At 36.6% G+C, this 22,901-nt stretch overlaps 1 protein-coding gene across 38 annotated transcripts in view; it reads left to right on the top strand.

The window, feature by feature from the left end:
• Nucleotides 1–22,901, top strand: part of PTPRD (protein tyrosine phosphatase receptor type D) — a 2,309,829-nt gene that overhangs the window by 2,123,338 nt on the left and 163,590 nt on the right. For 13 of the 38 annotated variants that reach the window (XM_054658683.2, XM_054658676.2, XM_054658675.2 and 10 more), the window contains 7 exons: nt 2,656–2,961; nt 3,860–4,053; nt 6,435–6,461; nt 10,692–10,809; nt 17,197–17,784; nt 18,218–18,318; nt 19,166–19,425. In XM_054658683.2, coding sequence (XP_054514658.1) covers nt 2,656–2,961; nt 3,860–4,053; nt 6,435–6,461; nt 10,692–10,809; nt 17,197–17,784; nt 18,218–18,318; nt 19,166–19,425 — 1,594 coding nt within the window. The remainder of the gene's footprint in view (nt 1–2,655; nt 2,962–3,859; nt 4,054–6,434; nt 6,462–10,691; nt 10,810–17,196; nt 17,785–18,217; nt 18,319–19,165; nt 19,426–22,901) is intronic. The other 25 variants (XM_054658699.1, XM_054658701.2, XM_054658700.2 and 22 more) reach the window with 8 other exon arrangements.

Genomic DNA, 22,901 nt, shown 5'->3' on the forward strand with positions numbered 1-22,901 from the left:
GTATGTGGACAAATTAAGAAACAATGGAATAATCGCAAACATATTTGCAATTCTAAATTGTATTTTGTTTCCTCGGGTTCAATTTCTTTTTGGAGCTGTTACCCTTAAGCATAGCTGTGTTTATCACAATGGGGGTTAATTGTTCCCAGGGCAGATTGTTTTGCATAAAGTATTATACAGGATTTTGTTTTTTGATGGAAAGTTTGGTGGCTTATTATTATTAATTGCTTTTTATTAGTATGTGTTTACAGTTCATTCATAAAAAATACTATTTACCTTGAATTGAAGAGTTTTGTTGAGTTATTTTCTTAGATTTCTTTGTGTGGTATTTTGTCTTTACTTTTTGACATAGTGAATTATACAATAGATATCTGTAGTAGAAATACATTGAAGTTTGTCAAGAAGATGCTCTGTTAACCTCATGTTTAGACCTATCAGCAAACATGAAATTTATGATTTAAAAGATTAATTTCCTTCCATACAAATAAGCAAGTTTTCCACCATTTCATTTTCTATAGAAACTTGAAAACTTTCAGGGTTTTTTGATAATAAAATTTATGTTTTTCCCTCTTTAAAGCATGATTATTCACATGAAAATGATTAGGATCATGTTTAATCTATTAGTGATTATCATTTATTCCCATAAAATTTTCTTTCATTTAAAGGCGTAAGCATGTGAATTAATGCGTTCTCTGTATGTCTGCTTTGAATTCCAGGCAGGCTAATAAATAGTATTGTAGAAGATAATTTCTAAAAACCAAGCATTTAATTAAGAGAAATGTTACATGCTTCGATATTATATTTCCCATGGTTTACAAACCTCAGTTTTTAACATGTGTGTGTATATATATATACACACACACACACACACACACACATATTGAATAGACTTTTTATAAGCACATCAAACACTTATCTATTCCTTATTTTATTAAAGTAAAATTTTCAAATGGTGTTGAATATATTCTCACAAAATAGGAGGTCTGAAGATAGCCCTAGTGAAAACCAAATCAGCTTTTTAAAAAGAATTACAGATGAGTCCTTGCTGTTACATGAACAACTCAATTTATTATGAATAATGATAATGCATGTAAAATAGTTTTATAATTTGAGATATAAGAACCCCTAGTCAGAATCAATAAAAATGAGATTCTAGTGGTTTTGCAAATCTTATTCCAAATTTACCAGGCTGTCCTATGAGGATTTCTTTTTTGTCAATACAGAGAGCTTTTATTTTGATTGACTGTAATAATGAACACAAGGCACGTACATTAAGAAAGACTGATAATCCCCTGAACAATTGGATACACCTGGCACTCCGTAATATTAAGACTCACAAAGTCTAGGGAAATCCCCAGACTACACATTCAAATATGAAATATAGGATTGCTTTATTCAGTCTACCATATACATTGCTTTAAAAATATATGCGTGTGTGTATGGACTTGTGTTATCTTTGCCCACTTGTTTGTTCTTCTTTAGGAACATAATATTATTAAGTTTTAAATAATGATAGTAATTGTGCTGTCTTTTATTGATTTTTAATTTTTTAAAATCATAATGCTTGGTTAATTTGATGGAAAATAATTGCTCAGAAAGTGACTAGTTTAATTTAGAATGGGCAGTAAGAAAGTATGTCTTTTAACTCTAATATAAACCCTACATTGTATGAATAATTATGTACAAAATGAAAGAAATTTTGCACAGAAATTATATCTTTTCCAGTTGATACTTGGGTTTTTAAAAAAAACAGTTCTTTTTAATGGCTGTGTTATTGACATTTTGTAAGGGATAAATGATTATTATTGATTTTACCAAATTTTGCTGGTGGGGTCTAATTCTTCACTAGCAATGGTGTCTCAAGAAGAGTTATAATTAAAAAGCTGAAAGCTGACGTAGGGTAAGTACAAGTTACAGTCAGAATCAACAATCCTGACATTACCCTCGGGTAGGTAAATCTTGGACTCTGCATTTTCATCCTTTATTGATTCTGCATGCTCACTGTATATGGGCTACGATCAATGTTAACATTTTTTTTTATTATTAAAACTGGTCAGGCAAACTCAGTTTTTCAGATAGAGTGAACCCTCTTATGTTTGTTGTTTATTTATTTTTAATTGGAACTGGTAGAAGGGCATTAGCAGTTATTGTAACTTTTCACACTTAAGAAGCCTTTCACAAATGAGTACTGTATGTAAACCATCCTCATTCTAGAATATAGAAGTGAAAGCTTGGAAACATCTGTGAAGCATCATCAGACCCTCAAGTAAATACTAGCACTATTTGCAGCTTTTTTGAAGCTGGGTAGTCAGTATAGTGGGGGTGGGAGATACTGAGGGATTGGTTTAGAAGAATTTTTATCGCAGGTAGGTAATTTTATTTGAGGCTCCATTATCTCGAGGTCTCATTTTCACATATTCCCCCTACCCATTATTTAACAATTATTTTTGGTCATTAATTCTCTTTTTGGTTTATTCATATTACTAAGCCAAGGTACATAATTTGTCATTAGAATTTAAGTTTCAAAGCCTTATTTTCATTTTGTCCTTATTGTTCGTTTATTTATTTTTGCCTTTTCTTTTGTTTTATCATTTTTTTTTTCAACCACTCCTGTCCTTTCACTTAAATCCTCCTTTAACTCACTACCAAAATAAGAGCCGTCAGCTCCTCCTCAAGACATTAGTTGCACCAGCCCAAGTTCCACTAGTATTTTGGTAAGTTGGCAGCCTCCACCAGTGGAAAAACAGAATGGCATTATCACTGAATACTCCATCAAGTATACTGCAGTGGATGGGGAAGATGACAAGCCTCACGAGATTTTGGGAATTCCTTCGGACACTACCAAATACCTTTTGGAACAGCTGGAAAAATGGACTGAATACCGGATCACTGTGACAGCCCATACGGATGTCGGCCCTGGCCCTGAGAGCTTGTCCGTGTTGATTCGAACCAATGAAGATGGTATGTTGCCTCCGCTACGTCAGTTTGCACCCTTCTGACACAGTCTTGATCTGCTGTCTTTCAATAGGCTCACAGTAATCTTTTTTCTCTGCTCATCTTTTTACCCAGCATTGCTGTTACTTTAGTATTTTTGCCAAAGACTTGTCTTTGCTACAGCCTGGCCTTTTTTTTTTTTCCCTTTTTTTTCAATCTCAATGCAGTAATTTGCTTCTCTTTAAAAGAACTGTTGGCTCCTATGGTCTTGCAGTCCAGCCCGTCTCTGTACCTCCATCTAAAGTCTTCTGTGTTTTTCTTGGCTTTTTGTAGTCACTTCTTTTACATTTTGAAGTTAACTTTTCAAAACTGCCTTCTTGCCTTTTTGTTGCCTTTTTGTCTTACATATTTCAGAGACATTGATGCTCAACATTGAATTTTTGGCATCTTTTGTATGGAATAACTTTGATATGAGAAAAAAAAGAGAAGATAATCCATATAATCAAGAATCTTTTTATTCTGCCATTTAAAAAGAAACCTTTAAAAAACACACAACAATCAACAGCCAGTTTTTGTTATTATTTCAATGCTATACCTCTTTGTGCTTTAATGCTTTGAACCTCAAAGCATCTTCCTTGGCTTTTGTACATTTTTTACATGTTTTTCTATTTCTCTGATACTCTTTTTTTCTTCCATTTTTTTTTTTTTTTTTTTTGCATCGGTCATGTTTTTTGATCTTTTCTTAAAAGGTAGAGCAGATTGGTTAAGCATTTTCATTGGTTGAAAATGTTTGTATTCTTCAAAGGAAACATAGTGGGTTTACCCATTTTTTGAAAGAGAAACCTAAGTAAAGAAAATGCAGAAAATGCTCTGATTGGGTGGGACAAGTGCCTATAATTTCTTTTGTCCAATGATGTTGTTCCAGTTCCTAGTGGTCCTCCTCGCAAAGTCGAGGTAGAGGCTGTCAACTCAACATCTGTTAAAGTCTCATGGCGCTCACCCGTGCCCAATAAACAGCATGGCCAGATAAGAGGATATCAGGTGCATTATGTGAGGATGGAAAATGGTGAGCCCAAGGGCCAGCCCATGCTGAAAGATGTCATGCTGGCTGATGCACAGGTAAGCCTCTGAAATTATGTACCTCTGTTATTATATAATAAGTTTATCTTAGTTCATATCTGGAAATTGCTCTTATTTTAGTTTTTCGACATTTAAAAAATCCTATACAAAATTCTAGTTTTCATTTCACATTGATGTATATTGATCTTTTCCATCAGAGTTACTATCAAGTGAGGAAGGGAATTGTAATGTAATGACACTCAAGTCTGATTAAAAACATGTTACTTTTTCCTTAAAATACAGATGTTCAACCCTTTACAACCATATTTGAGTTTGCCTTTCTGACTTCAAAAAATGATTGACTTAGTTGAGTCAAAGGGAAGATTTCTAAACTGCAATTTTGCTGATGGAATCTACTTTCTTCTGTGCTAAAACAACGTGGAACTTAGTTGTTCTAATTTCTAAATGTGTGTCTTCTTCCACTGAAGAATAGACATTTTTATTCAGGGACAGGTACTCAGTATTATATTTAGTACTTCTTCATCAAATTACATATTTGATGAAACTCATTGTTTCATGTCCCAGCAAATGAAGATCGTTACAATGATATTAAAATTTAAATCAGAATTTCCTAGCGAATAAGTGGGATCCTTATGTTGAACCAAGGTTTTAAAAAAAAGTACTAAAAATGAGTAGTTGAGTACGTGAGAAATTGTATTGATCTTAGGGCAGTGGTTTGAAACTATGGTATCACAACCCGGTTTTATAATTAGTTGTTTAAAACAGAGCATTGAAAATTTCCAAAATTTTTCATAAATTAGAGGTGATTCAAAGATAGTCCCATAATAAATTCACTTGAGTTTTACATATTTTCCTGAAAGGAAGATGAAGATTTCAACTTGTAACCACCATGCTGAAAATTGTACATGACTCATGTACTGGCTTACCTTTGCTGTGTCAAATGGTGATGAGATGTCATGGGGATAGGATATTATGATCGTTGGAATACTTTCATTATCCAAGAAATTGGTGACTTGGCAGGGAAAAGGATGGAGTTTGTAAAAACATTTGAAATTTATTTCAAATGAAAATGCGTTTCTTTGTGTGAAAGTTGGAAAGATTATGAAGCAAGTTGGAAACTGCGGCACCAGGTTGCCCAGTTCTACGTTCTTGTCTGTAAAGGTGGACGGATCCCCTGGTCAAGAGATCAAGACCGTCCTGCTCAACATGGTGAAACCCCATCTCTACTAAAAATACAAAAATTAGCCGGGCGTGGCGGCACACGCCTGTGTAGTCCCAGCTACTAGGGAGGCTGAGGCAGGAGAATTACTTGAACCTGGGAGGTGGAGTTTGCAGTGAGCCAAGATCGCACCACTGCACTCCAGCCTGGCAACAGAGCAAGACTCCATCTCAAAAAATAAAATAAAATAAATAAATAAATAAGACAGCAATAAATATCCCTGTGCCTCTAAGGAAAGTACTTACCCCGAAAGTCTTAATACAAGTCAACTCTCAAAAGTCTTCATGTTTTCTTCAGTTTTGAAACATTCTAAGTAAAGGGATCTGGATTCATTGCTCACTTATCTACCCCAAGGCCACTTCTGTAAATGCAGTAGAGCTTCGTAATACCCCTTCAACACGGGAAAGGGGCCATTGACTTGATTTGTATAAATAATTATTATGTAGTGCCTATAAAAAGAAAGTTATCATAGTATAAAATTAAAGCCATCTTTGCTGCGTTTTATCTTGTAAGTCTACAATTATGGAAAAGAAAACAATATGACCAGTGTGCTTTGGTGTTCTCCTTTGGTTCTTAGATAGTTTACATTACAGAACTGTAATGCTCTCCCTATTTCCATTGTAAAATATGGTAGTTACCGAAATTATATAATACCAAATGCATTAAATGTCAACTCTGTCTTTTTTCTCTTCTTCTTTGGCTTTTCTTTATTAATTGCTGTTTTTCCTTGTGTATTTTCTTTCTTTCCCATTTCATTTACTTTCCTTGACTCTTCACTGAAATTTCATTACATCTCACAGGACTTCATTGAAGTTATAAGTGTCAAATATAATGAAAGATATTAATCTAAATAGTGACTTTTAATTGTGTAACTTAAGATAGAAGTCAAAATAAATACGAGTAGGATATGATTAGAAACATTAACTTTTTCTGTGCCTCATTGCTGTGTTTCAGTGAACCGTACATTTAAAGAATGTTAGCTGGTTTTAGTGATAACAGTAACAAAGGATATTTAATTTGACTTCCCAATCAGAGGTGGAGGCGGCAGCAAATCACACATTCTTTGGAATTTTATTGTACACACTGCTTTGTTTATTTTTTTGATTTTTTTAATCTAACAAGGGCAACACTGCCTGTATAAGGCTTTAAATTCTTTTTCTTTTTATTTTGTTTTCCTCCCAACCTTCTTATTCTCAATCAGTGGGAATTTGATGATACTACTGAACATGTGAGTAATTTTTGACTGTTTTGTCAAAAGCAGACTATATATGCTTGTTTTCTCTGACATCCTTTCACTTATTTGTGATCTGTCATCACAGTTTGCTTGGATGCATGAACTAACAAATTATTTTTAAGTTATCTTCACTATGTGGTGCACTTTTTATTTTGGTTTTTGTTTTGTGAAATCAGCATGGTGCTATTGACTGCATAAGAAATGTCATGGGCTTGTGATATTTGTTTTGATGGCTGCTACTAACTCTGCCTTGTGACAGTCAGAGGAGGCATGCTTTAAAATACAGGGGTGTTGTCCAATCTTTTGGCTTCTCTGGGCCACATTGGAAGAAGAATGGTCTTGGACCACACATAAAATACACTAACATTAATTACAGCTGATGAGCTAAAACAGAAAAAAATCTCATAATGTTTTAAGAAAGTTTACAAGTTTGTGTTGGGCTGCATGTTGGATAAGCTTGCTTTAAATGAAGGCATTGCAGACTGGAGATGTCAGATTGTTTGGTGTAGGCTGCTCATAATGCTCATAAATCCGACTTCAGGATCGCATATCCAGTAGATAACAAGATATAGATCTGGCACTGATTAACTCTAACTAGAAGGGGCTGTTCTTCACTTTACCCATACATATTTGAATGGTGAATGGATTATGCCAAGAAGTAGAAAGTATCTCGCTGAGGGAGGAATGTTTTTAAAATATTTGAATGAAACCTCTATGTTATTTATTGAGGGACTGTTATGTATATGTCACTGCAAGGGACACATGATGTGACACCTGCCTTTCTAGTGTTTACATTCTAAGTGGCTAGGGAAGAGTAAAGTTCTGAAAAGTTTCATAAAATGCAGCAAAATATATGGCCTACAGCAGTGGACCATGCATTAGTAAATTAGTGGACAGTGTCAGTAAAAGCTATGAATTCAGAGACAGTGGTCCAAGATAGTAAAAGAAGTCCTGAAGCTTAGTTGAGAATTTAAGGGATGACTAAAGACTGAATAAGTGAAAAAGTGTGTGTGTGTGTTTGTGTTTGTGTGTGTGTGTGTGTGTGTTGGAGAGTGGGAGGTGGAACATATATATTTTTTAAAGTTGAGCACAGCAAAACCAGTCATTGAGACAGTTGAGCATGTGGTATAGTCACGTGACAGTGAGCCTGACAATTTGATATAAATGAAGGCTTCATGTTAAGTAACTCAGTGGTAAATAGAGCTAAGAGGTGTAAACTATAATATAATACTGGGAAAACCAGAAGAGTCAAGCTAAAAAGCTGGCTGGTCAGTCTTTAACTCTTCAATATTAGAGTGATATAGAAGAAATAAAAAGAAAAATGAGTTAAAGGCTGGCAAGACGGTATTCTTCCATTTACTGAATGAATATTTACTGCCAATGCACATGGCTCTTGTTGGGAATCTTGTAACTGTGTCCAAGGTATCAGTTCTCATGGGATTGCCAGTGCAGCAGCATTTTTGACTGTAAACTTCTTTAACTATAACTCACAGTAAGAAATACATTATTATATGTCATGATTCAATGCACACATATGTTTAACTAAAATAAAATTTTTATAGAACCATACTTTAAATGTATACTAAACACTAACATTAAGTATTCACGTTTATTCCATTTCATTTTCTGTTTGTTTGTTTGTTTGTTTAAATTCTGGTCATGACTGACTAAATTGATTTCACAACCTACTAAATGGGTCATTACCTGCAGTTTAAAATCCAGTGACTTAGTGGATAGATTAGAGAGTAAAAAGGTGGCAGATAGAAAAGCAGGTAAAAAGAGTTATTTTGCTAATTTAGTCATGAAGTGATAAAAATGCAACAGAGTTGAGGCAGTAGAAATGAAAAAGTGATAGTTAGAATCAATAAAAGGAAGAATTGGCAAAAACTTGCTAAGAACTGAGGAGGAGAAAGAGGTCAAAGATAGCTCATAAGTTATGCAGATGTGTTACCATTCATTAAAATATGGAAGTAAGGAGGGGGAGTCTACTTTCAGGAATGATTTTTAAGTTTTAGTTCATTTGAACTTGAAGTAACACTGGGTAGTCACAGGAAAACATCTAGCAGATATTTACAATGTATATGCCACTGGAGCTCAGATTCGAAGTCACAGCTGGAAATAAATCAGGAACATGGGAAGAAATAATTATTTAAGGTTTAGAAATGAGTGCAGTTTTTTTTTTTAAGATTAGAGAAACAGTAGACCAGTGACTGTCACAGAACCTCAGGTATGCCACCTTTTAACAGTCAGGGACAAGAAGCAAAGTGGAGACAGGACAGGAGGAAACAAAGAAAATGAGGAATTATGGCCATAATATCAGGCACATCACCTCACAGAGCATACTGAAACAACCAAGGAAGGAAGTGTACCCACCACTTAAAGAAAGAAAATGTAATCCAAGAAAGGATATGACCGTGGCAGTTGGAGGTGTGTCCAGCCGAGAATATACCACTGCAGGGAACTTGACGCATTTCAAATTGCGTTATGTCTGTTATCCTCTAACAACCTGGGCAAGATAATGGATATGTGTGGTTAACTCCAGTTTCATGATAAGAAACGTATAAGTCTCAGAGTGCATAATTTCTTGCTACAAAATTTGGTGATGGAAGCAAGCCTTGCTTCTTTTTCCAGTTAGCCATGACTGCTTTTCAGCAGTACTCCAGTGGCATGTGAGGGGAACCTTGGAAACAATAATGTTGGCATTTACTCATCATAGTTTTTGGGATAGCCAGTGTGTCTGCTGTCATTTAAAATACTGCTCTTGGGTAGTTTACTTGGTTTTTCTATCCTCTGGAATGTTAGGGAAACCATTCCAAGGTCCTGGAAATACAACATTTCTCCCAAATAGTCCATTTATCTGGCAGAATGAAATTTCCAGTTACTCTTCAGGATGATATCTGAACTTCTTGAATTTCCACAGTGAGATATTCCTACTCTTTTGAGAAAGCATGTTCCCAGAAACTGTCATATTTGGGATCAGCTTCAACAATTGAGCTCTATGGTATCTGTTACAGCCTTGCTAAAAAAAACCTACTGTATTTCACACAATATAATTCGTTCACTCGTCACTCACGTTGTCTTTAGATTTGGAAGACAACGACATTGTGCATTTTCCTAAATTTATCCATATTCAATTTGAAAACACAGCTGTGCCAAAAATCTGAAAGGGTTTTTATATTGCTCTGTGTGTGTGTGTGTGTGTGTGTGTGTGTGTGTGTGTGCGCGCGTGTGTGTCTGTGTACGCGCGCATGTGTACATGCAGCTCTGGTATTTGTTCTTAAAATACTAGAATAAGTTAATAGCCAGAATCTCTAAAGAATCCCATAACCTGCAGTTTAAAGGAATATATCAAAGAGCATCTGGTCTTATAACCACCACAGCTTTGGGCCCTGACTAAGAGAAAACTAAGAATTTAGGTAAATAGTATGTGATATTTAACAATTTTTAGAAAGTCAAAATAAATTGAGCACATACTAGTGATGTGGTAAAACTAAAGTCCTGTTGTATTCTTTGCTTTTATGGCTGCTTTTTAATGTGTGTGAAAATTCTCCTCAGTGGATAATGATTTCTGCTCATAGCCTATACAAATAACCAATAAAAATGATAATACAATCAATTAATAAGAGAGTCCTAAGAAAATTCTCTCTCAGGGTATCTGGGTCCAACAACAACCATTTGGCAAAATTCTTCTATAGTGATAAAACAGACTTTGCTGGCATCAGCCCCATCTGCAGTCTGTGGGTTACAATGGATATGTGTGGAGAGCTGTCGGCATAAAATAATCACTCTTTAATGGAATGCTTCCTATAAGCCAGGCATAGTTCTGTGAGTTTACCTGATATAACTCATATAATCCTATGGAGTCCTATTATAATTCCAACATTCAGATGGGAAATGGAGGCACAGATAGGTAAACATACTTGGTCTGTCCAAGCTAGTAAGGACATGCAAGTTTAAGTTTAAGAATTCAGGAAGTCTGGCTCCAGATTTCATGTCTTTGACTAATACCCTAAGATCTACCTCCCAAGATGCCTGAAGATGCCCCTTCGATATCAGCATGAAAACAAATCTCCATAGCATGAGCTCAGGCATGAAATTTCCAGGGCTTAGCATGGCTGCAAGGGATGTGCGAGCATTTGCAGAATGAAGGCAGACGGCCTTGTTTTTCCCCCAGGGCGTTAGTAGCATGTTTTGAATCAGTGACATTCTATTTTGTCATTTCAGGACATGATCATTTCTGGGCTCCAGCCTGAAACTTCCTACTCCCTTACCGTCACAGCCTACACAACCAAAGGAGATGGTGCTCGCAGCAAGCCCAAACTGGTGTCCACTACTGGGGCAGGTAATCATATCTGTGCATGTATATGCCTTGAATAGTAATACTAACTTTTAAAATGGTATAGGTAGCTTCTAGCAGGCTTTTATTATAGTAAAATCAGAGGAAATAAATGGACTATGGTCAACTTTTGTGTTTTTAGTTCAGGGGTAAAAAAAAAAATAGATCAGGGAAAAAATAGTCCAAGTGCATAATTCGTCCAAACTATTCAATCAGTCATTCAACAAGTATTTTTTTTTTTTTTTTTTTTTGAGCACCTTCTGTGTGTCAGGCACTGTTACCAGCACTGGGGATGAAGCAATCAACAAAACAGAACAAGAGTCTACACTCATGAAATTTACTTTCTGAATAGGACTAGATAATTAACAAGTGACAAAACGAGTATATAATAAAATGTCAGAAAGTGGTAAGGTGAAAAGTAAAAGCGTATAGGCAATTAAGGACCAGGCAGCCTCTAGGGGCTGAGAAGTTCTCGTAGAGGAAGGATTATTTAAGTCGAGACTCAAATGACGTGAAGGATCAAGTCCCATGAAGATCTGGAGGGAAGGGATCTGGGCAGGGAAGTCAAGCAACAATTTCAACTTCCCTGGACAACAAATCCCCTTAGAAGAGCTGCCATCTTGAACTGGGTTCATGACTTACAGTTCTACCTTTTGTCATTTTGTCTTCCCCACCCCCTGCTGTGGGGATTCTAAAGAAGCCAAACTGAACAAAAGATAGAAAACAAAAAAGAAAAAGAAGAAAAGCAAGAAGGCTAAATAGTATAAAATTACTCCCTTCTAAAGAATAAGGTTTCTTCAATGCTTTTTAGGGTGACTTTGGTCAGCCACAGTAGGAAAAGCCAGCATGAAGGAAAATCTGGCATTGTAGAATGAGTAAATTAAGACATAATTGCAGAAGGATTCTCCTCAATCCTCATATATGGCAATCTCCCGTGAACATGTAAACCATGATTTGATTTACTCTGCCTGAATCACTTCTCAAATAACTTTTTAGGAACATACCTCTATGTAAAGGCATAAAGTAAAGAACAGCTGTGATGTTGAGTGCCCTCCTGGGTGCCATGCTCACTGCCAGCTTTGTCTAAATGTCATAAGATTTGCCTCGCTTGCATCCTGCCACCTGGAATTGCCTCAAACAGCAGGATTACAGATGGCAAAACTCCTTCAAGGCTGAGTCTTCTGGGCTTTTTTTTTTTAAAAAAAAAAAATACCATTGTATCAAGCTAATTTAATGCCCTGAAGAGCAGGCATGTATTCAGTGAGGGGCATGATGGCATGATGACTATCTGGCTGTGGATCCAGTCTCTATTAGAACATCAACAACCAAGAATTGAATCTCAAATGGAAGAAAATACATTTTATTTACCTACACTTATAAATATGTCATAATAACTCTGAAATGTTTTATATGAAGCACCACTTCCCTGTTGCCCATTAAATGGGGTCGTGTTATGATGACAAGAAAGTAGTGGATTTATAGCCAAGGAATATGAATTTTAGAGAAAGGAATGATTTTGTCTATTTTAACGTCACTAAGGCTAGCTCATCCCTTTTTATTTACCATGCAGTAGACATTTTAGAATTTTGGAACTTATTCACATATAGAATTCCTTTGGAATTTTCATTCACAATTTTAGATCCTTCTTAATCAATAGAGGCTTCGGTATTGAGATAGAAAATGCTTGTGATTTAGATACCTACACGTTTACTTTTGTAAGACCTCCCCACTGCATCTGGGAAGAAGGCAGAAGAATCCAAATTTAATTCCTTTAAGAGCGAAGCTCTAGTTTTCCTTTGCATAAGCAGCCGCTACTCATGGTTTATCCCTAGGCAATTAGTGAATATATCAATTTGTTTTGTCTACTGTATTAAAAATCCTCATATATTTATGTGACTGTGAAGAATTACTGAGTTTATCTCACAGATGTGAGCTCCTAATAACCATAATTGTAAAGGTATTTAGTTACAGCTCCCACAAAGAATTCGGGAATTCTTGTGAAATTTTATTTTAATAGTAAACTTCCTGATTGTGGGATATTTGTTTATTATACCTTGTTTCTACAACCTGTAAAGAATCATATCTTGGAAACGAGTACTGATCATAGTTTAAGTAATCTATGTAAGATTCATATAACCTCAAGGATGCTTCTGAAGAAAATGTTGGCTCTTATGTTTCGATGATGATGAAATATTTGTATTTTCTTTGTTAATCCTCCCATTATTCTGTATTGTAATAATTAGTTTACTGTCTGAGGCCTTGAGGTTAAGGGCAAACAGAAAATTCGTTGGTTTGACATTTTCTGTATATTTTTACATGAATTTCAGTACTATATTGAACAGCTATGTTTAAGGATAATCAAAAGATGACTGTGACAGGGAGAATTTGGAAATATTAGCCCAAGTCTAGTCAATTGTGATTGTTGTTGCGTTGGTACTAGGTTAAATTGGGGCTAAATTTAGAGCCACTGGGACTGAGTACCTCGGTTGATCTCCAATGATTCCAGTTGCTAAAAAGTAAAGGGCAACCACACATACGTACCAATTCTGAAGTCCTAGGAAATTTTTAAAAGAATGTAAGAGAATAAGAAAATGTAAAAGGGAGAAGAGTTTATATGTCATGACATAAATTTTAGAGTTATTTACTTTGTAACTGGACCTTCTCTGCTTCTTCCAATATGTTCATTAAGACCCTGCCGAAAAATGACCTTCCAGCTCCCCTGAGTGATTATTTAAGACCCTTTCATCTTACCAACCCTCAAGCTCCAGTGCTGGAGTGAGCAGAACCATTGAACCAACAGCTGGCATGACTTATAAAAGTAGTCTACAGAATAACCCTAAGGCATTAGAAACCTGACTCCACAGATTGCACAATCTATTCCACCCAATTATTTTCCCAACTAGAATATGCCTGTATTAGAGAACATGGACCCTGCTGCATCCGTCTTTATTTCCTCACTCAACTACCTGTGTGCCAGTGTACAAGTATTTGCACAAAGTGAATTGTTGGTAAATGTTTGATACCTATAGTGTTTCTGGAAGCCAGGAATGCAGTGAGTTCCATTGCCAATCTGTGGAGTTTGGGAGAATTCTTTTTAACTATGTACTCAATGATGTAGAACTCTCCTCATTCCTTTTCCCTTTTTTATCCTATCCTGATTCCCTGGATAAAATACCACAACTGTCCCAAACCCTAACTCCAGCCTATTTAAACTGCATTTACTGTTTCTGTTATTCACATGCTTATGGAAATTTTAGGCATCCCTTCGTGTGACCCTTCATGTGGCCAGCCTCTCCTGAGGTGATATTGGGTGTTCTTCCCCAAGCTGCATAAGCATTCATTTCTTTACTGAGTCCTTCCTTTATGCTTTGTGGCACTTCCAGGCTGGTTGCCTCATAGTTTTCAGGCTTAGTAAAACTTCTGCCCAGGGAAGGAATGACTGTTGTGGGTTTGGCAATAGAGAGCAGACTGAGATCCTCCTGTACAGCAGGGGAAGCCAGTAGGTCAGAGCTAATGCTCTTATTTCTATGTCATTACTTTGATCTCGTGATTCCTAGCCAACAAGCCTTTCTGTCCCAGGATAAGAAAGGTCATGCCAACATCAAAAACAGAAGAGATTACTCCATCCTAAGCTTTAACTCCCACAGAAGAGTAAATGTATACATTTACAAAGTCAGTGGGTTTTTTCCTAGACTTTGCCAGCCCATTAGATTTATCCAAATGTGTACCATAGCAATATTATAAAGTGAAGCATCAGTTAATAAGAACATGCTCATAAATGACAAATATTAGAATGCAATCTCTATTTGTGGTTTAGATCAAAAAAATATTTTTATTTATCCTAGCTTTACGTGCATCTTACGGAAACAGGATACACGGTGTATATATTATTATGCAGTTCGTTGGAACTAGAATTTCAAAAAATTTTAATAAATATGTTTAATCTGTTGTCTCTGGAGAATATTGAGAATTGATAGTTGTGTTTCCACCCACTCGTTTCAACGGAGTTTCATATATTGAAGGCTGTATTCTCTGCTGAAAGCTCTATTTCACCATGGATTTTTCTCAGCAGAGACTCAGGTGTTTAATCCTTGACACCATCACTGACATTTGGACAAATCATGTAAATGCTCTATATACATAAAGGGGAATTAAAGACGTCTGCCAAGGTCCCTACATTAAAGTACTATTTTAAAATTAAGATAATTGTAAATATATTAAAAGCAAGTGGAACAGTTCACACAGTTTCCAACTTATGGATGGGTGGTGTTCTGAGAGTGTTAGTTGGTTGTTAAGATCTCTGGATGCCTTTTTCCTGAGGAACACAATGAGTACACAATGATGTGGTTCCTGGGCCTACCTTCAACACACATGTTTTATATATACAACACAACACACATGTTTTATATGTATAACACGACACACATGTTGTTGAATAATTGTTTATCTAAAAACTTTAGAAACTATTGTTTTCATAGCTTGTAGATTAGCTGAGTTATATCAGCATGTGATGAATCTTCCCAGCATGTGAAACAAAAGTGTTGCTCCATTGGTTAAGGAAGTAAATATCTTAATGATATTTCTTAGAGCAGAGTACATCTCCACTTGGGTCTCACTTTCTGAAATACAAAATGAAGAGGCTAATCAGTCCATCTCTGAGGTTAATATTCTGTGTATTGTCTCATAATCTTTTTAGTGATTTTTTTACCTTCATCTATATCCCCATGGTATGATTTTTTTATCACCTGTTTCCCATTACTGTAAGCTTTCCTCCTTTCCTACCATCCTTCTTTTTCTTCACGTTCATAATTTTGAGACACAGTTTCACTGTCACTCAGGCTGGACAGCAATGGTGTGATCATAGCTCACTGTAGCCTCAAACTCTTTGGCTCAAGCAGTTCTCCCATCTCAGCCCCCTGAGTGGCTAAGACTACAGACATGTGACACCATGCCTTCCCCCCTCCCCCCGTAGAGATAAGGTCTTGCTATGTTGCCAAGCTGTTTGTTTGTTTGTTTGTTTTTGAGACGGAATTTGCTCTTGTTGCCCAGGCTGGAGTGCAGTGGCGTGATCTTGGCTCACTGCATCCTCTGCCTCCCGGGTTCAAGTGATGCTCCTGCCTCAGCCTCCCGAGTAGCTGGGATTACAGGCATGCACCACCACGCCTGGCTATTTTTGTGTTTTTTGTAGAGACAGGGTTTCTCCATGTTGGTCAGGCTGGTCTCAAACTCCCAACGTCAAGTGATCCACTGCTTCCCAAAGTGCTGGGATTACTGGCGTGAGCCACCATACTTGGCCTTTCTTCTTCTTTCTGTTAACTTGGTTTAGTTTTTATTCTGATGATCATCCCTCAGTGTCTTTCACTGTGGATTCCAATAATAATTGCTCTCCATTAAAAATAAATACAGATATAATAATACATTGAATGAGTAGATTAGAACTTTTCACGTATCTAACTTAAAGGTAAATAAATTATGTATTCATTGGAAGCTAGCCTTTCACCATAAGAAGTTTAATATTCAGATTATTAATAATTATGGTTAGTATTAATAGAATGCGGAACCTCATGCTAAGACTTTTACATGAATTTCCTCATTTATTATTCATAAGAACAATATAAAATAGCTCTTAATATAATTCCCATTTTACAGATGAAGAACTTGATGAATGATGTGGATAGTGAAGTTAGACAGTGCAAATTAAATTCATAGTAAGTCAATACGATATTATTTTGTAGTTTCTTTTTTTTTTAAGCTTTTAAGCAACATAGCAGCACAATTAAACAGTTAAGCAGTCGACTCCAGACAGAGGTGGGTTTGCCTTATAGATTTCTCACTTGTTACATGCTGGCCTTGGACAGTTTTCTACCTCTCTGGGCCTCATTTTCTCATTATAGAAGATAGAGATAATAATAACTAATCCGAGAATGTAGTGAGGAGTCAGGAATGTAAACCAATTGTGAATACTATATGCAATGCACTTAGCATGGCGCCGGTACATTGCACATATTCAACGAATAAATAATCATTATAGTTATTCTTATTAGCCATATCTAATTGGCTGATCTTTGCTCAAATTAATTTGTCTTTGATATGAACCTTTATGTGTGAAGGTTTAAAACGTGCAGGTGTCAAAAAAATTTCCTTAAGCTGTTGTTTCAATGATAATTTCTGTTTTGTGTCCATTATCAAATTCTAGTATCTCAGCCTACTTTAGTAAAGTAAGACAAGGAGCATATTTCCACAAAGGTATGTAGGTCAAACATTGCCTGTTTTGTTTTGTTTTGGTAGTAAGAAAATGGGAATACCAGTAGAGTGGAACTCCCTCATTTGGCAATGACTGAAATGTGAACGTTCAGATTGGTTGGTCTTACCACTCCATTCCATGTGCTCCAGTTCCAGGGAAACCTCGGCTTGTGATTAACCACACTCAGATGAATACTGCTCTTATTCAGTGGCACCCTCCCGTGGACACATTTGGACCTCTTCAGGGCTACCGTCTAAAATTTGGCCGCAAGGATATGGAGCCACTTACTACTCTTGAGTTCTCTGAAAAAGAAGATCACTTTACAGCTACAGACATCCACAAAGGAGCATCATACGTCTTCAGGCTCTCAGCCAGAAACAAAGTGGGCTTTGGGGAGGAGATGGTGAAGGAGATTTCCATTCCAGAAGAAGTACCAACTGGATTCCCTCAAAACCTTCACTCAGAAGGCACCACTTCAACCTCCGTCCAATTATCTTGGCAACCACCTGTCCTGGCAGAGAGAAATGGCATTATCACCAAGTATACCCTTCTTTATAGGGATATCAACATCCCCCTTCTCCCGATGGAGCAGCTTATTGTTCCAGCTGACACCACTATGACACTCACTGGCTTAAAACCAGATACCACATACGATGTAAAAGTACGTGCTCATACGAGCAAAGGGCCCGGGCCATATAGTCCCAGTGTCCAGTTCAGGACACTGCCTGTGGATCAAGGTAGGATTTGTCTGCTTACGGCCTTCCTCCTTTAAAGGATTGTCAGTCTTTGGAAATGAGTATTTTGAAGCTATAATAACTGATCAGCCCATTCATATTAATAGGTTCAGCAAAAACAAAAAGGTAAAGTATGTAAAACTTACTACGTCTTGGATGCCTTAGATTTCAGTTATAGAATGTCAAGCAAGTCTGGCTGACAGCACCCCAATGTCCTCAGGTAAGGAAAACAAAATAGAGTTGGCTGAATTGGAGAGAAAGGAAAGATCTTTGTGAGAATGGGGTATTAAAATGAATGCTCTAAACAGGTAGGAAAATCATACTTCTCTCTCTGATCAAAGTAGACAGCATCTAGCATAAGCCCTATGATCCATGGTGGAAAGGACAGGTCATCTGTTTTAAGAATAGTTTAAATACACTGTTTTTCCTTTTCCAGCAGTGTTTGCAAAAAATTTTCATGTCAAAGCAGTAATGAAGACTTCCGTGTTGCTGTCTTGGGAGATTCCAGAGAATTATAACTCCGCCATGCCTTTCAAAGTAAGTTGTTTTCTAATTTGTAAGAAACCACAGATAAAAGTAGAGGGGACAGTTTATCTGGGTAAGTTATTTGCACAGCAAGCAGACCACTTTGTTTTGGCCACATGTCCTTGCTATTTTCATTTGTGACTTTCACATGGGAGACAGTTTGGTGCTTTGTAAGTGTGTCCTTTACACTCTGAAGAGGGTGCAGGAGCTTAAATCCAGGGCTGGCATCACTTGTAGGTTACCTACTACTTTGAGCTTGAACTTTTTACATCTAAGCTAGTGCTTTTGTTTTTCAGCCAGAGAATGAAATTTACATGGTTTCTACCTATTTATATTATAATACCCTGGGAGTTTCTGAATTTGTTTGTTGGCCTGTATTCTTGGCACATTTTAAACTCTGGCTTGCCATTAAGAGATGTTAGCAAGTACATATTTATGAAATAAGAAATAGAGAAGCATTTTTGAAAGTAAAAATATATTTAGAAAGAGGAACCAAAACCTTTAGAAAATAGACAATATTCATAATACATTGAAACGTAGACCTTCTCTGCACATATTCCATTAAGATCACATACAACTGACAGGTCTAATATTGATAAGTTATTTTCTATATATATATATATATATATATCTTTGTGTATTTTTGATAGACTTGGAAACATTTTATCATTACACAGTAGGAAATGACAGGAAAATTGATGTGATCTCCAGAATTATGACTACTCATGGGCTTAGAAATCACCTAAAATTAGAATTGACTATATATACATTTTCCAAAAGCTAGTGCACATTGGTTTAGAAAATATATTTTGCCTCTCTGATAACCAGATTTTTTTTTTTATTGGTTTTATCTCTTCAGATTCTTTATGATGATGGGAAAATGGTAGAAGAAGTGGATGGCCGAGCCACACAGAAGTTAATTGTCAACCTGAAGCCTGAGAAATCATATTCATTTGTGCTGACAAATCGTGGAAACAGTGCTGGTGGGCTGCAGCACAGGGTCACAGCAAAGACTGCACCAGATGTATTACGTACCAAGCCTGCCTTCATTGGGAAGACCAACTTGGATGGCATGATTACTGTGCAACTGCCTGAAGTACCTGCAAATGAGAATATTAAGTAAGTTGATTGAAGGCTTAGGGCTGAAGGAAAGAATTATAGGTAAATAGGAACATTATATCTCAAAATTATAGAGGTCATAAAAGGAGATACTGCTTAATGTAGTGAAAGATTCTTCTGCTCAGACTCCCAGTTTTGCTATCCGAGTTCTTTTACAATGTGTCCTAGTATTCATTGTAACACAGATTTTCATTAATTTAACAGTGAGTTTTTAATCTGTATTGCAGGGACAGTGTTATTTAGGAGATACAGAAAAACATATAGAACATGGTTCTTACTACAAAGCTTTTTGTTTGTTTTTGTTTTTGTTTTTGTTTTGAGACGGAGTCTCGCGCTGTCACCCAGGCTGGAGTGCAGTGGCGCGATCTCGGCTCACTGCAACCTCCACCTCCCGGGTTCAAGAGATTCCCTTGCCTCAGCATCCCAAGTAGCTGGGATTGCCTCAGCCTCCTGAGTAGCTGGGATTACAGGCACCTGTCGCCATGTCTGGCTAATTTTTTCTATTTTTAGTAGAGACCGGGTTTCACCGTGTTAGCCTGGATGGTCTCAATCTCCTGACCTTGTGATCCATCTACCTCAGCCTCCCAAAGTGCTAGGATTATAGGCATGAGCCACCGCGCCCGGCTACTACAAAGCATTTTATGTCATAGTTTATGGAATAAGGTGAATAGGTGATTAACTCTAATATTTGGTAAAATATTTTTGTAATTATGAAGAAGTCTTACAAAGTACTAAAAGGTTGAAAAAAAAGGGGGGAAATTAGATAATGGTATATGACACTGATGTATTAAAAGTAGGAAAAATTCCAAAAAGTTAAAGTTAAAAATGACATTGGAAAAAATATAAACATTAGAAAATTCAAGTTTTCTGGTTTGAATGTAGCACAGCATAGAGGCCAACAGGCCTGAAGTGGAAAATTAAATCCAGTCAATTAAATAAGTTTGTCCAAGGACATATAGCTAGTTGGTTGAGTAACTAATAGAAGAAAAAAGTATTTTCACCAAAATATATGAACTACAAGTACTGTGGTGGACTCCGGGGAATAAAAAAAGATGGATTCCTGAATTCAAAGACCTTACTATAGAGTGAGAGAGATACAGAGAAACAGACAGATGTAGTAAGCGTTAATGATAGAATTATGCTTTATCTTAAGAGCAGCTAATTCAGAATGGGTCAAGAAAGTTTCTGAACTTAATCTTAAGGGATAAATAGGAGGCATACAAATAATAAAAGAGAGACTATATGCAAAGGGAGTGGTATGTGCATAGGCACATTACTGAAGGCACCCAGTGGTGCCATATGGCTGGATCCCAGAGCGCCTGGCCACAAGTGGCAAGAGAAGGAAGAAGGAGGCATACAAGAGCCAAGGGTATACCCAGAAGTGAAAACTATATCCTCTAGACAATGGCAACCCATTACAGCTCTTTACACAGGAGAGTGGCATGATAACATTTCAATAATACATAATACAATTCCATTTTAGGAAATATTTGTTGAGCATCTATTGTGCTACCTGTTTGGAGTAAGAATAAATCGTTTCTCATTTCTTCTGTCTCACACCCTCAAGTTTAGGTGAAACTTGCTATGCCAGGTTTGAAGGTCAAGCAGAGAGGCATTTATTCATAGTTCATGCATTGTTGGAATTTGGATAGATGGGAGCACCGTAGAGATAGTGGTAGAGAAAATTGTTGGGAGGTGGTCACACAGTTGACTCTAGGCAAATAACAAGATTCTAAAGGAAGATGATGATGATGGAAATAGGATGCAGAGGTAGACATGAGTTACACTAGAGTAGTAGTACAGCATACATTGGTAGCTGCTTTAATAATGAGATCAGGAGAGTAAAATATGGCTCTGAGTTCTGAGCTTGGATGACAATGAATGATGCTGTCATCCTAAAGGATAAAAAAATTCAGAAGTAAATGAGTTTAACATTGTGTGTATTAATATGAAGTATCAGTGAAATACCTAGTTAGAAGTGTGGGCTTAGAGAAGTTATTAAGATTAAAGATGGCCAGGCATGGTGGCTCACGCCTGTAATCCCAGCACTTTGGGAGGCCGAGGCTGGCAGATCACAAGGTCAGGAGTTCGAGACCAGACTGACCAAAATGGCAAAACCCCGTCTCTACTAAAAATACAACAATTAGCCGGGCATGGTGGCGCACACCTGTAATCCCAGCTACTCAGGAGACTGAGGCGGGAGAATCGCTTGAACCTGGGAGGTGGAGATTACAGTGAGTCAAGATTGTGCCACTGCACTTCAGCCTGAGCAACAGAGGTATACTCCGTCTCAAAAACAAAACAAAACAAAACAGATTATAGATAGGCATTTAGGAGTTGTTAACAAAATAGCAATGGTTTCATGGAAGAAGACAGAATCATTGAAGCAATGAGGGGAAAATGTGAAGCAAAAGACTAAAATAAAGGTCTCCGTTAATAGGAAGAAGAGAGCCAGTAGAGGACACAGAGAGGGATTATTAGAAATCTAAGAGGAGAACTGAGCCAGAGCAGCATGGCAAAGGGATTTTCTAGAAGGAGAAAAATTCAAAAAGTGGTCAAAAACTCCCCAAACTCCAGAAAACTTAAAGCAGATGGCTGAGAAAATCAGGTATTAAAAAATAAAATCAGAAATAAGAAGTTTTAAAATAGTATAATTTGTGTAATTTAGGTATAATTAATAAATTCAGACCTGATACACATCCTAAAACAACCTTTCCTGGGTAAACTTTCAATTATTGTTTATTTGATAAAATAATTGATGAATTTCAACTAGGTGACAGAATTTCAAAAAGATTATTACTAAAATCGGTGAAAAGAATTTCTGAAAGATTATTACTAAAATAAATTTAGTGAAAAGAATTTCTAAAAGATTATTCCCAAAATAAATTCAGTGTAATATAAAGTCTTCACGTTTGTCTACTCTTATTTTTCTTTTCTTTTCTTTTTTTTTTTTTTTTTTTTTTTTTTTTTGAGACAGAGTCTCACTCTGTTGCCCAGGCTGGAGTGCAGTGGTGCCATCTCTGCTCACTGCAAGCTCCGCCTTCTGGGTTCAGGCCATTCTCCTGCCTCAGCCTCTCGAGTAGCTGTGACTACAGGAGCCCACTACCACGCCTGGCTAATCTTTTTGTATTTTTAGTAGAAATGGGATTTCACCATGTTAGCCAGGTTGGTCTCGATCTCCTGACCTCATGATCCAACCCCTCAGCCCCCCAAAGTGCTGGGATTACAGGCGTGAGCCACGGCGCCCGGCCCTTCTTCTGTAATCTAGAAATCTGAAAATGAGAATGGAGTATTTGTGTAATTTTTATCCCAAGCAATTTCAGTATGACAGTGGGATTATATTCCTTGATTTGTGTATTCATTCTGAATGTTTATTAATTGATCTTGACAGATAAAGGATATTTATGAATTTTTAAAACCACTTTATTGAAATATAATTGATATGTAAGAAACTGTGCAGATTTAATGTATACAAC

Source organism: Pan troglodytes, chromosome 11, assembly GCF_028858775.2.
Source record: "Pan troglodytes isolate AG18354 chromosome 11, NHGRI_mPanTro3-v2.0_pri, whole genome shotgun sequence".
Taxonomy (NCBI): Eukaryota; Metazoa; Chordata; class Mammalia; order Primates; family Hominidae; genus Pan; species Pan troglodytes.